The sequence below is a fragment of the Papio anubis genome, chromosome 14 (assembly GCF_008728515.1).
Source record: "Papio anubis isolate 15944 chromosome 14, Panubis1.0, whole genome shotgun sequence".
NCBI lineage: Eukaryota > Metazoa > Chordata > Mammalia > Primates > Cercopithecidae > Papio > Papio anubis.
The window spans coordinates 37,237,037-37,251,177 of NC_044989.1; the positions used below are offsets into that span (position 1 = coordinate 37,237,037).

Genomic DNA, 14,141 nt, shown 5'->3' on the forward strand with positions numbered 1-14,141 from the left:
CTTGTTGGCAGCAACCAAGACTTTATCAAGAAATCGCAACCATTCAAAGATAAAAACCGGTCTTTTTGCTTCAGTGATTTGAGCCAAAGCTTCTTCATTTAGCAATAAACTGTGGGCTAACTCCATTACTGAAGTTTTAAATTCACACCTTAAATTTAACAAAGTAAAAAATACTTGTAAGTTTTTTTTTAATGTTGAAAGTCAAGCTTTATGGAATATACCCACTAAGAAAAGTATGACTACTCATTTCTTTTGGGGAAAAACTCAACTTCTTTTAGGCAAAACCTGAAAACAAACATACTTTTAAAGGACAAAAATACAAACAAAAAAAAAAAAAGCGAAAAAAACCTGCTTGGTATAAGGAAGAATGAATCATGGAGTGAAAGGAAAATTAAAATAAATTATTGCCCAAAAAAAGGCATTATTCCAGAAGAAATATGTCCAGCAACACATATGTCATTTACCCGTTCTATAAATGAGAAAACTGAAGCACTAAGATCAAACACCCCAGCCGGGCTTGACAACCATCCTCCTCTTTTTCTCGTCCACTGCTCGGTATATCGCACCTTTACCCTCCCGCGCTGCACCTGGTCGGGGGACTGAGGTCAAAGCACCGAGCACAGACATCCCGAACTGCAGGTCTCCAAGACTCTTCCAAAGGGGATGGGTGGGGCGGCCAGGTCCCGGCGGCCAAAGCCTCAGTGACAACACCGGGCGGTCAGGAATGCACCCGAGAAGCCTCGCGCGCTCGGGGTCTGGCTTCACCCGGCTACTCCAAAAACCGAAAGCGGCGGACCCGGGGAAACGCAAGAGGCCGCCGCAAGCCTCCGTGGGGTTCCGCAGGCTGTCAATAGCACGAGGCGGCGGCTCGGAACTGCGCAGGGAGCCAGAAAAGGGAAAATGTTCAGTACGAACTCAAATTTCCTCCCCACCCGTCTAAAAATGTACGTGGGACAGGAGTCCGTGCGTGTCAACGTGCATGCTTCCGCGACCTCACCTTCTAGTCTGAAAAGGCAGATCAGCTGAGCTCCGGGGGCAGAGGCAGCCACCAAGAGACCCGGATGCCCCACCTCCCGCACTCCTGCCTGCAGGAAACAAGGGAACAGCGCTTGCGCGGAGGGCTGGTCTTGCGCAAGCGCAGTCACCACGTCCTCCTATCACCCACCGCAAGTTTCCAATTGAGTCTGCGCTAGGAAACTGCTGTGAGCCGAGGCCCGGAAGTCCGATGCTGGTTGGTGGGCGCATGCGCAGCGCGCGCTCCGCGGAGCTGAACCGGGGCGAGTAGAGAGCTGTCAGATAAGAGAGCTGTCAGGTAAGGGTCTGGGGAGCGCCGGTAGAATGATAAAAGGCAGCGTGCGCTGGCCGGGAGTACCATATCACACCGTCAGCCACCTTTCCATCCATGGGTGGTTGCGTCTGTGGGGCGCTTGCAGCCAGGAGGAACGCGGGAGGGAAGGGATCAGCGGTTCCTGAGCGTAGTGTTGAGAGTGGGACATTTCTTGTCACATTTGTACTGTAGGTCCATCTCTCCACTTTTATATGTAATAGTACTCTCAATATGTCTGTTTCCTGACTACACCCAGTAAAAAAACAAAAACAAACCTACTCCTACAGTCTTCCCACTCTCAAAAAATGTTAACTCCTTCCACGCATTCAGGCCAAAAACTTAGCGTTATCTTGACATCGTTCTTTACATACTACCTACAACATCAGCAAATCCTGTAAGCTCTACCTTCAGGTATACCCCAAATGCGACCACTTCCATTGCTATCACTCTGGTCCAAGCCTCCATCATCTCTGCCAGAGTATCGCCTTGTGACGTTTATGCTTATGTTTGATGGAAATGGATAATGCTAAAGTATATTTTACCAATAGAAAGAGAGCTTTAAAAGCAACCTGTAACCCCATTCAGATGTGCCTGGCACTTTAAATAGGTCTCTTAAAAACAATATAATCCTATTTGCAAGGCACTGTGACCTGGATTCTTTGTGGTTTTGAAATAGTCATTTAGCCATACTGAGCCTTAATTTCTCCAATAGGAAAAACAATTCCTACCTTGTAGAGTTGTTAGTGGTGGTTAAGTGTGATAAAAATGTGTGATATACTGGGTAAATGTTAAACCATTATGTGTAAAAATGCTGTTATTACAAATGAAGAATCAGGTTTAGAGGGAGTAGGTGAATTATAAATGCTGTATATAATAGTGCACGTTTTTAACTTATAATAAAAATAGGTAAACTAAACTGTAATGTTTAAAGATGCACACGTGGATGACAAAACTACCAAGAAAATGAAGGAAATGATTGCCATAAAAACCAGAATAGTGACTATTCTTAGAACCAAAAGAGAGGTGCAACTGGGTAGGGGACGAGGGCTCCCAGGTGCCTGATAAGGTTCTACCTCCTGATAACTTTTGCTGCATAACAAATTATCCCCAAATGTAACAGCTTAAGATAACTGTAATCATTTGTTATCTCAGAGTTTCTATGAGTCAGGAATTTGTTAGCAGCTTGGCTTAGTTTATTAGCATGGACTTTCTTAAGAAGTTGCAGTGAAGATGCCAGCCCAGGCTGAGTGGAAGGCCTCCCTGACTGGAGCAAGAGGATCCATTTCCTAGGTAGCTCGCTCCTGTGGCTCATGAATTTGTGCTGACTTTTAATAGGAGGTCTTGATTCCAATCGTGTGACCTTCTCCATAGAGCTTCTTGAGTATACTTATTATGTGACAGCTGACTTCCTTCAAGTGAGTCATCCAATTTCAAAGTTAGAATGACCTAAGAGCTGCAGTTATGACCAATAAATCAACTCCATCATTTCCACAAAATCCTATTGGTTACACAGATTAATCCTGTTCACTGTGGAAGGAGACTACACTAAGGATGTAGAAAACCAAGCAGCAAGAATGATTGGGAGCCATGTTGGAGGGTACCACATGGTTACAAGAATGTTTGACTCACAAAAATGTATTAAGCTGTGTGTTTGTTTTATGTGTTTTCTGTACTTATTTAAAAAGTGTTTAAAAATGACATGTTGACATAGGAAAAAGTTATAAAATCACAAATATTAAAGACCCTTTTTATCCTCATTGTTGCTAAACAATTATTAAGCATTTATGTTTGGGATGCAGTGATAGGTAGGGATGATATAGGGGACTTGTTTTTGTGTTTAACACAAGATATACATTAGTTGAGAAGATATACATTAAAAATATAAAAAAACAGGCCAGGCATGGTGGCTCATGCCTGTAATCCCAGCACTTTGGGAGACCAAGTGAGGCAGGTGTATTACTTGAGGCCAGGAGTTTGAGACCAGCCTGTCCAACATGATGAAACCCTGTCTCTACTAAAAACACAAAAATTAGCTGGGTGTGGTGGTGGATGCCTGTAATCCCACCTACTCGGGAGGCTGAGAAAGGAGAATTGCTTGAACCTAGAAGGTGGAGGTTGCAGTGAGTTGAGATCACACCACTGCACTCTAGCCTGGGCGACAGAGTAAGACTCTGTCTCAAAAAACAAAAAAGAAACCCATTAAAAATTAGTATAGTAATCCTTTTTTCATCCAGTGTAATTTTCTAGACACTTGGTTGCAGTTGACAGAACCTCTACTTCAGCAAGCTTAGGTAATGCAGAAATGTATTAGTCTATGTAATGGGGTAGAATGCTAAGTCGCAGCATCAAAGAATCCACGGCCTTGAAAACTAGGCTCGTTTTCTCTATCTGGCTTCATTCTTCAGACAAGATCCCTTCATGTGGCCAAGAAGATGGCCATCCACAGCCCAGCTTCACATTCTCCCAGTTCAGAAACACCCATCAAAGACTTTCTTTCCCCGACAACCCATATATTCATATAATGTAAGGAAAGAGATGGTTATTTCCCTGGCTGGGTCATCTCGTCCCCTATTGCTGGACATAGGGTACTATAATTCACCATCTTTGTGCCCAAGGAAATCTGGGATAGTGACATTGCCACCTTCTACTAGAACCACATGAAGGGCAGAGGGTTGGGTTCCCAAAGGAAAAGATGGTAGGCAGGAAAAAACAGTATATATGCACCACAACAAGTGACTACACTTTTGTCTTAAAAGCAACTGAACTAGCAACATTGACATTGCCTGTGAACCTGTTAGAAATGCAGAACCTCAGGTTCCAGCCCCAGAATCAGATTCTGCGTTTTAAGAAGATCTCAATGCACTTTGTATACACAATAAAGTTTGAGTAGTACTTTTGTAGATAATTACTTTAACCCATTAAGGGCCAGTAATTACATGATTTTAACTATTCTGGATAGAAACTGTCCCTCAAAAATATTTCCATATAAGTGAGTTGTTAACTCTATCGAGTTCCACATGAGCAGCTTGGACATAAAGTGCTGTAGAGAAAGGCCTGGAGTGGTCAGGACAGGTTTCTGAAGGGAGGGTAGCCTTGGCCTACAGGGAAGAAATGTCTATGCTGTGTTCAGAGGGCCGTGAGAAGCCATGGGGCTTGAATAATGAATCCTTAGGGACAGTTGTGTCAGATTATGAAGGACAACATCTCATGCTTTGCAAAACTGACTGGTCCCCCACTGCCTACAGAGTCAGGTTTAATGAAGGATTTGAAACAGGCTAGTAACCTGACCTGACTTGTATTTAAAAACAAACAAGCAAATAAACAAAAAACCTCTGGATGGGGTGCAGAGGATGGATTGGAAGAGGAGACCAACTAAGAAGCTGGTTAAGAAGCTGTTGTAATAGTTCAGGTGAGGAAAAAAAAAAAAAAGTGCCTGAACTAAAGCAGTGGTCGCAGCTGTAGAAAAAATGTCTGTGAGGAGTTTTATGGAGGAAGACTTGACAGAGCTTCCTAAGAGGTCGGGAAGAAGGAGATAATGATGACATTAATATGGAAATACAGGGGATGTAGAAGGCTGGGGAGAGGGGAAAGAAATGAGTGTTGAGTTCGAAACGTCCACAGATAAAGATGTCCAAAGGGCACCTGAATATATAGTGGAGCTCTAGAGACAGCTCATGGCTGCAGATACAGAAAGGTTTATTTCCATTCTGATAAACTAAAAAAAAAAGTAATTGTTACTTTATTTGTAGATACTATAGCCATATGAAGTTGAACATGGCAGAAGAAGAGGACTATATGTCTGATTCCTTCATTAATGTCCAGTAAGTAAATGTGCATACCCAATGCAATGATATGTGTAAGATGTGTAGATTAAGCAATGACATTTTATTTTATGTTTTTGAGACAGGGTCTCACGCTGTAAGCCAGGCTGGAGTGCAGTGGCACAGTCATAGCTCACTGCAGCCTCAAACTCTCCAGGCTCAGGAGATTCTCCTACCTCGGCCTCCCAAGTAGTTGGGACTGGCAGGCCTGCACCATCATGCCCAGCTAACTCTTCTTTTTTATTATTTGCAGAGACAAGGTCTCACTATGTTGCCAAGGCTGGTCTCTAACTCCTGAGCTCAGGCTTTGGCTTCCCAAAGTGCTAGGATTACAGGCATGAGCCACCGTGCCCAGCCTGACATTGAGTTTAAATGTGCGGTTGGAAAGTCAGTCTTCTTGCTTTATGGAAGTACCTCCTATGCCTCCATACAAAGATACTAGAAGCCACTTCTTCCTTTTAATGCTAACCATTGTACTTTTGCCCATGATCCTTTTTATTGCCTTCTTCCAAGGAAATTTACTCCTTTTCCTTTATTTCATCATATTGTCTCTTCTAGTAGTTGGGACAACTTTGTTCTTTATTATATACAACTTTGTTCTTTATTATTGCCAACATCCTAGAAACATAGTAAGTCTAAACTTACTATATCTGATTTCTTCAACTTTGTGCTTTCCTTATTTTCCTACGATCTGGCACCAGCCTTCATCATTTCTACTAAAACAGCCATTCTTAGAGGTCACTGATTAGGCTCTAATGTCATAATAACAAAGATGATCATAGAGGTAGTGCCGAAATATTAACTGTTGTCAGGTGAGTAAGTGACAGAGTTATGAGAAAACTTGGCCAGGCGTGGTGGCTTATGCCTGTAATCCCAGCACTTTGGGAGGCCGAGGCAGGCGGATCATCTGGGGTCAGGAGTTCGAGACCAGCCTGGCCAACATGGCGAAACCCTGTCTCTACTAAAAATGCAAAAAATAGCCGGGCATGGTGGTGGGTGCCTGTAATCTCAGTTACTCAGGAGGCTGAGGCAGGAGAATCGGTTGAACCCAGGAGGTGGGGGTTACAGTGAGCCGAGATCATGCCATTGCACTCCAGCCTGGGCGATAAGAGCAAAACTCCATCTCAAAAAATTTTTAAAAAAAGAAAAGAAAACTTTATGGACTCATCTAAAAAAACTTTTCCCTTATTCAGAGAAGATATCAGACCAGGATTGCCAATGCTAAGGCAAATCCGAGAAGCCCGCCGAAAAGAAGAAAAGCAACAGGAAGCCAATTTGAAAAACAGGCAGAAGAGTTTAAAAGAAGAAGAACAAGAAAGACGTAACGTTGGGTTGAAGAATGCACTAGGCTGTGAAAACAAAGGGTTTGCCTTGCTGCAAAAGATGGGCTATAAAAGTGGTCAGGCACTTGGCAAGAGTGGTAAGTCATGAGTGGAAATAGACAGGTATTCCTTAACACCTAATTGTGACTTATGAATGAGGACCAAAGCTGATGCTTTAATCTTTATCTACATAGAAATTAAAACAACTTGGGCTTTTTAGTCTATTATGTATTAATAAGCCTTATGGAGAACTTTCATCATCCCGCATCTATTTTAGATACCACATATGCCATCGAGAGCTGCTTATCAGCCCAGCTTAGCCTTGAAGGCACTAACAACTGAGATGGATGTGGCTTACAACAGAAGTAGCAAAGAATGGTGATAAGTGGTGGGTTGAGAAGTGCAATAGCTAAAGACATTGAAACAACACTGAGGATGATGGCAAGACTTTGCCCTGCTTGCTCTGTACCTGTGGCAGCCATCTGAGTGACTGTCCAGTTGGAGAGGCTTAATTCTCACCTCTCTTTTTAGGAAGTGAAACTGCTTATTAAGATAGAGAGGCTATATATTTATAGTAACCTCTGTAAACAGTTTTTCTTTCCTTTATCGTAATTGCTTTGCTTTCACTTAAGGCTATCACCCTCTTGCACTAATAATATCAGTGTTGTTCCTTCTTAAAACTCCACCTTCAGGTGGCATAGGAGGCTGTGAATCAGCCTTTTTGATGAGTAGGTATTTGAAGACAAGGGAGGTAATTGATTATATAGAGAATACTGATGTTCAGATTTCAGTTTTGAATATCATTGAAACAGGAGGGCATATGCATAGAGCATTGTAAAGTTGCATACTTACACTGTCCTGTAGTTTGAGGAAGATTTTCTAAAGTAGTTTGTATTTCATTCTCTTTCAGGGGGTGGTATTGTTGAACCGATTCCTCTCAATATCAAAACAGGTAGGTAATTATTTCGGAGCATATTTGCCAGTAATAATAACTTACCCTTAGATCTACCACATATATTTGCTCAATAAATACTTTTTTTTTTTATGATGGTACTGTTACAGTTCAGTAAAATTTTGTTAAATTTCTAAACATCTTCAACCAGAAAAGAAATAAGTTTTAGTGAGTATAAAATAAAATTTAAACTACACAAATGTGGGAAGAACAAATCATTATAACTGTTGAATGTGCAATACTGTTTTTGTCCATTGAAATGTCTTAAAACTGTTTGGCTCTGGGAGGCCGATGCAGAAGGATTGCTTAAAGCCAAGAGTCGGCTGGGCGCGGTGGCTCACGCCTGTAATCCCAGCACTTTGGGTGGCTGAGGTGGGCAGATCACCTGAGGTCGGGAGTTCAAGACCAGCCTGGCCAACATGTAGAAACCCCATCTCTACTAAAAATACAAAATTAGCCGGGCATGGTGGCGCATGCCTGTAATCCTAGCTATTTGGGACGCTGAGGCAGGAGAATCGCTTGAACCCAGGAGGCAGAGATTGCGGTGAACCAAGATTGCGCCATTGCACTCCAGCCTGGGCAACATGAGTGAAATTCCATCTCAAAAAAAAAGCAGCTAGGAGTTTGAGACCAGCCTGGGCAACATAGCAAGACCTCGTCTCTGCCAAAAATTTTAAAAATTACCCGGGTGTAGTGGCACATACCTGTAGTCCGAGCTACTCAGGAGGCTGAGGCGGGGTGATTCCTGGAGTCCACAAGTTCAAGGTTACAGTGAGCCATGATTGTGCCACTACATACCAGCCTGTCTCTATAAAAATAAAATAGAATAAAAGTGTTCTGAGACAGATTTACCTACCAAATGTTTTGCTTAATACATTGGATGAATTCAAGAGAAAAAGATACACTTTATTCATCATACTTAAGTAAAACTGTAACAGTTAATACTGTTTTTCTGATTCGAAAAATTGTTCATAGTATTACTATCTTATGAGATTAATAATCTTTGTAAAAATCAGATTATGTTTTGGGCTTAAAAACCTTAGTGTTTTCTACTATTAGTGTATTCAAATGATTTGTGAGTGATAGTACTCAAGTGAGAATTGCATTTAATCTGTACATACATTGTCTTGTTTTGAAGCACAAAGTCAGTATGTTTCTCATCAGAATTTTCGGTTTGAATAGGGAAAAGTGGCATTGGTCATGAGGCATCATTAAAACGGAAAGCAGAGGAAAAATTGGAAAGCTACAGAAAAAAGATTCACATGAAAAACCAAGCTGAAGAAAAAGCTGCAGAACAGTTTCGGTAAAGCTGTTTTTGAGCTGGTTTTGGTTTTATTTCCTCTTTATTGTGGTATGTTCTCTGGTACTTGGGCATATAAAATGGTTAAAGAGAATGTAGACCTTCAGTGTACAATTTTTCCTTTCAATTAGAATGCGACTTAAAAATAAGCAAGATGAAATGAAGCTAGAAGGAGATCTCAGAAGAAGCCAGCGAGCCTGTCAACAATTGGATGCCCAGAAAGTAAGCCTTTTACCAGCTTTCAGTTTAGTAAAGTGTTTTGGTACCCACTGTGATTTCATATATATGTGTGTGTATATATATACATATTTATATATGTGTGTGTATATATATATTTTTAAAAAACTAAGAACTCCAAGCCTGGTTTATCTACTCATTAAAGCTTTCATGTAATGTGCACTTCTGATCTGTGATAATTTATATAAAATTATATATTTTCATAAATATATAAATTTATAAATATATAAATTTTGTAAAGTGTTTTTACTCTTAAAGCCACGCTTGGTGAATACGTATTGAAAGAATGAATTCATGTTGAAATGAACATATTTGTCATGCTCTTATGTTTAGTATGTTTAATTGAGAATACTTCTGTATTTTCAGAATATTCAGGTTCCCAGGGAAGCATGGTACTGGTTGAGGCTTGAAGAGGAGACTGAAGAAGATGAAGAGGAAAAAGAACAGGATGAAGAGGAATATAAGAGTGAAGATTTAAGCGTATGCTTTGGCACCATTTCCTTCATAGGGTGTCTCAGCCTTGGCAACATTAACACTTTGAGTTGTGGTAATCCACTGTTGTGGGGAGCTGTCCTGTTTTTCGCAAGATGTTTAGCAGCATCTCTGGCCTCTGCCCACCAGATACCAGTTGCACTTTTGCTTATGACAACCAAAACCCTCTCCAGACATTACTAAATGTCCCAGAGGGGAAAAATAACCCCTGGTTGAGAGGTACTGCATTGCAGGATTATTTTATTAACCCCAAATGAAAACTTACATATAATTTTTCCCTTTAGCTTCTATTTGTCCTCTCATCTCAGCTACAGTTCGGATGATGAATTAGCAACAAATGTAAATTATTTTAATTTATACCTTATTTCCTGCAAAACTTCTACAAGTGATTCTAATGTGTACTTTTTTTTCTCCTACTCATAAACAACAAAAAAACACAATCAAAAGGAAATGGAGGCCGGGCGCAGTAGCTCACACCTGTAATCCAAACACTTTGGGAGACCAAGACTGGTGGATCAGTTGAGGTCAGGAGTTCAAGACCAGCCTGGCCAACATGGTGGTGTATTTTAGTCTCTACTAAAAATATAAAAATTAGCCAGGTGTGGGGCACCCAATAATCCCAGCTACTTGGGAGGCTGAGGCAGGAGGATCACTTGAGCCCGGGAGGCAGAGGTTGCAGTGAGCCAAGATGACGCCACTGCACTCCAGCCTAGGTGATAGAGCAAGACCCTGTCTCAAAAAAAAAAAAAAAAAAAAAACGGAAATGGAGATTATTCAAGAAAGGAAAATACACCCCTATGGTTACTTGAGTGTAATAATTTTGTAGAAAACATTCACAATTTGAAAAATCTATATTCCACTTAATTGGGAGACCACAGATAAGAACTTTTATGGCAAAAGGAGGCAATATTCACCTTCACCTTATCTGGGGGAGGTAGATGCCTTGAAAGTAGAAAAAGCCCTTAAAGGATGCTGATTATAATAAGGCCACCCAAAAACTATTTTCTCAATGTTAACAAGCAGTCTCTATTGTGTCTGGCAGACTTGTGAAAATCTCAGGGTGGCTAATGAACTGGAACACATTCAAATATATCAGTTCTGCCCTTGACATTTCTAATAACTATTCCAGAGTATAGCAGAATATTTACAGCCTTGAGCTAATTCAGCATGATCTAAGAGCCAGAAAACCAAGGTTCTGTTCAATGTAAAGTATTAATGTGCTTGTATCCTATATCTAGGTACTGGAAAAATTACAAATATTGACTAGTTATTTAAGAGAAGAACATCTGTATTGTATTTGGTGTGGAACAGCCTATGAAGGTAAGAAAATGCTTTATACTTTTTAAAAATAGATGAATACTCTCCAATTTTTAGTTAAAGTCATTCCCCCACTGACAATGGAGATTTCTTATTCCATTCAAATGGCAATGTGGGACCAATGTCTTAAATAGTGGATATAGAAATAATTGAGGCTTTATGAAAATTGCATTTAACTTTTAAACTGAATGTGTGAAAGGGAATTTTTCAGTGTTTTGTTTCAAAAGAAATAATTTTAGAATAACCTGAGGATGATGAATGTTTTGTGCTTTATTTTTAAAGATTCTTTCTTTGGCTACAGATATTTGAAAGAATTTATATTAAAATTTTAAGAGCTAATGTTTATATAGTTAGATAGAGTATTACCCCTAAACCATAGAAATCAGGTATGTTGAAATCTATTCCTTTTTTTTTTTTTTTTCCCCATTGTAAGGATAGAAATGGTTTACACTTACTAGGTGTCTTACAGAGCCCAGTGTTTTTCCTTCTAACACCTTTTCCCAAGCTACCTTTGCTAACTTGTATTTAAGAACTTTGTACTTGAGAGTGAAGCATTTTTGGTTATTGTTGTTTTTATCTTTTCTGGTTTGTTTAGCAGAATAAGTAGAAAACATCAGATCAAAAAATGCATGTTATGTTGAAATAATATTCTAGAATAGTTTACTGGAGAAGGTGTATTAATCTTTCATTTCCCTCACATAACTTACAGATAAAGAAGACCTATCTTCAAATTGTCCAGGACCAACTTCTGCAGATCATGACTAAGATTATCCCCAATAAAAGTAGAAACTCGAAAAGTGTTATTATTTCCTAGGGATGGACAATTCAGCAGCTGGAAATCCAAAATTTTTTATGCCAGTAAAGAAAGAGGGACTTTATATAATGTTTTGTTCTTTTCGTACTTTAGAGTATGAGTGTTCACTGACTTGAAAAAAATAATGCAATGGCATTTCAGAACACCAGTATCATAGAGATGGACAGTTACAATTTATTGCTGTATTGTGATACATGAGGGGTTTAAGGACACCAACAGGTAATTATCTTATTCCCCTCTTCACTTTGGAACAAATTGAGAGATAAGAAATGGGAGTCAGAGGAAGAGAAAAATATCCACTTTATCAGTGAATAAACTGAAATAGAGAAGAAGGTTGACTTTTTCTCCAGTTGAACACTCTAATATTTCTCCCTGATTGGCGAGAACAGCAGGTCTCTGTCTTGTTGGGGCTGAGCCCATCTTTGCATTCTGAGACCAGTTAGCTTTCAAGGTCAGGGAAACCACCAGGGACTGGACCACACATGCTTAGTTCCTTCTTGTATCACCTGTGGGATGAGACAGTTCTCTGTTGGGAAGGAATGAATGAGGGTTCAGAGAACTTTTTCCTACACTTCTTGCTTTGAAAGAGCAAGGAGAATTTCCCTTCCCTCCATCCAAGCATGAAGAGGAGGGGAAAAGTATTCCCCTCAACAAGGCTGATGTCAGAGGCAGTGTTCCATCGGTACTACTAAATTCTAATCCATTTTACAAACAAAATAACTGTGATAATTTCTGGTAAAATCATGAGTTTTCATGACAATGTCTGTATCCATTATATGTGATCTGTTGGAAGTTTTGGCTAGAGAAACTTAAGAATTGTGAGGAAACTCAAATATCGTGTGATCCAAGTATTTACTGAATTTGGAAACCCCTTGATAGCATTCCCAGCAAGTGATAGTTCAACCTTTGCCTTTATTCTTCTAGCCACAGAGAGCTCACTGCTTTAAAACCATTCCATTACTGGGTAGCTCTAAATTGTTTTCATTGTTTTCTCCTAAACTGAAATCTGCTTCCGTGTAATTTTACTGAATACAGCTAAGAACATACCATGTGGCATACTAGGAGAGAGCTCCATCCAGGGTGAGGCATCAAAATCATGAACCTTTTTAAAAGTTCATATGCTCAGGCGTCTCTCCTAGTGATTGATTTTGATTCATCTAGTCTCAGGTGGTTCTGGATATCTGTATTTATTTTGAAGTCCCAAGAATGAGTGATGAGCACCTGAGGATAAGAACTAGTGCTGAGGTTAAGTATGGAGCACCACCATTCTTTGGATAGAGTTGTGATCACCTGTGTGATTTTATAGCTCACCTTTTAGTTGGATTGAGCAAGAGAACAACCCCTTTTATTAGAAACAGCATACATAAGAAGATCGCAAAAACTAACCTACACTTGCTAGGGTAAGATAATCAGTAGTACAACTTGTATTAATCTCTTAGTACAACTTGTATTAATCTCTGACTTAATATTACCTAATTCACTTTTCAAGCTTAACTTGGGGAGCTTTACAAAATAATAATAAAAGGGTCCCATCCCAAGAGATTCTGATGCCATTAGTCACTGTGACGTGGGCATCACTGCCCTTGATTCTAAAATGCAGCCTAGCTTGAGCCACTAATCTAGTTAACTTCTGGGCCTCAGTTCTTCCTCCAGAAAACTAATTATTTTTATGAATGTAAATATATATATAATATTTTAAGTTTATATGGTTGGATGCTATTGTTTAATATTTACTTTTTTGTTTTAAAAAAAATTATAAAATTGGCTGAGTGCAGTGGCTCACTCCTATAATCCCAGCACTTTAGGAGGCCAAGGCAGGCAGATCACTTGAAACCAGGAGTTGGAGACCAACCTAGCCAACATGGTGAAACCCCTCTCTACTAAAAATACAAAAATTAGCTGGGCGTGGTGGCGCACACCTGTAATCCCAGCTACTCAGAAGGCTGAGGCATGAGAATTGCCTGAACCTGGGAGGCAGAGGTTGCAGTGAGCTGAGATCATGCTACTGCACTCCAGCCTGGGTGACAGAGCAAGACCCTGTCTCAAAAAAAAAAAAAAAAAAAAAAAAAAATATATATATATATATATATATATATATATATAAAATTTTATTAGTAGCTATTAATAAAACAGAGGAGTACATTTTACCCTTGCAATTACAGTCAATACTTTGGTGTCATTTCAGCCAACATACCAACATTCAGTCAAATCCCAAAGCCAAATGGATAATTTCAGATGGAATGGAGTTAGACAGGAACTGGCTTCCCTTTCTCCTCTTACTGACTATGAGGACAACCCACACCTGCTCAGTGGCCTAAAATATTTTAAATATGTTCATGACAATTATGCTGCGAATGCCAGAATAACAATGATGGAACCCATGACTTCACCAGGATTGTGGTCTACATTTACAGGCCTACGACTAGGACTAGACCAGCTTAGAGAGTGGGAGATATCCCTCCATTCTTGTCCATTGAAGGATAAAAGTACAGGCTTTCAGCTAGGTGCAGTGGTGCAAGCCTTTGGTCCCAGCTACTCAGGGGCCTGAGGTGGGGAATC

The 14,141-nt window shown here is 40.0% G+C and overlaps 2 protein-coding genes across 7 annotated transcripts in view; one reads left to right on the forward strand and one right to left on the reverse strand.

Moving 5' to 3' along the window:
* HEATR5B (HEAT repeat containing 5B) overlaps positions 1–1,114 on the reverse strand; it is a 106,739-nt gene extending 105,625 nt beyond the window's left edge. The window contains exons 1-2 of one of the 5 annotated variants that reach the window (XM_031655076.1): positions 998–1,110; positions 1–148 (exon numbers count right to left, since the gene is read on the reverse strand). In XM_031655076.1, coding sequence (XP_031510936.1) covers positions 1–126 — 126 coding nt within the window. In that variant the 5' untranslated portion in view covers positions 127–148; positions 998–1,110. Of the gene's footprint in view, positions 149–566; positions 923–997 lie in introns of those variants that run through there. The other 4 variants (XM_031655075.1, XM_031655074.1, XM_031655077.1 and 1 more) reach the window with 4 other exon arrangements.
* A 74-nt stretch (positions 1,115–1,188) lies between these two features.
* On the forward strand, positions 1,189–12,402 carry GPATCH11 (G-patch domain containing 11). 2 transcript variants are annotated; one of them, XM_003908501.4, is made up of 9 exons: positions 1,189–1,312; positions 5,077–5,148; positions 6,342–6,568; positions 7,381–7,422; positions 8,605–8,725; positions 8,854–8,944; positions 9,326–9,439; positions 10,690–10,771; positions 11,478–12,402. In XM_003908501.4, exons 2-9 carry the CDS (start codon positions 5,090–5,092, stop codon positions 11,531–11,533), a joined length of 792 nt encoding a protein of 263 aa, XP_003908550.2. In that variant the 5' UTR covers positions 1,189–1,312; positions 5,077–5,089; the 3' UTR covers positions 11,534–12,402. The 2 variants fall into 2 exon arrangements, with proteins under 2 accessions (XP_003908550.2, XP_009182258.2); XM_009183994.4 differs by lacking the exons at positions 10,690–10,771; positions 11,478–12,402 and having other exon boundaries at positions 9,326–9,935.
* Positions 12,403–14,141: the final 1,739 nt, after the last annotated feature.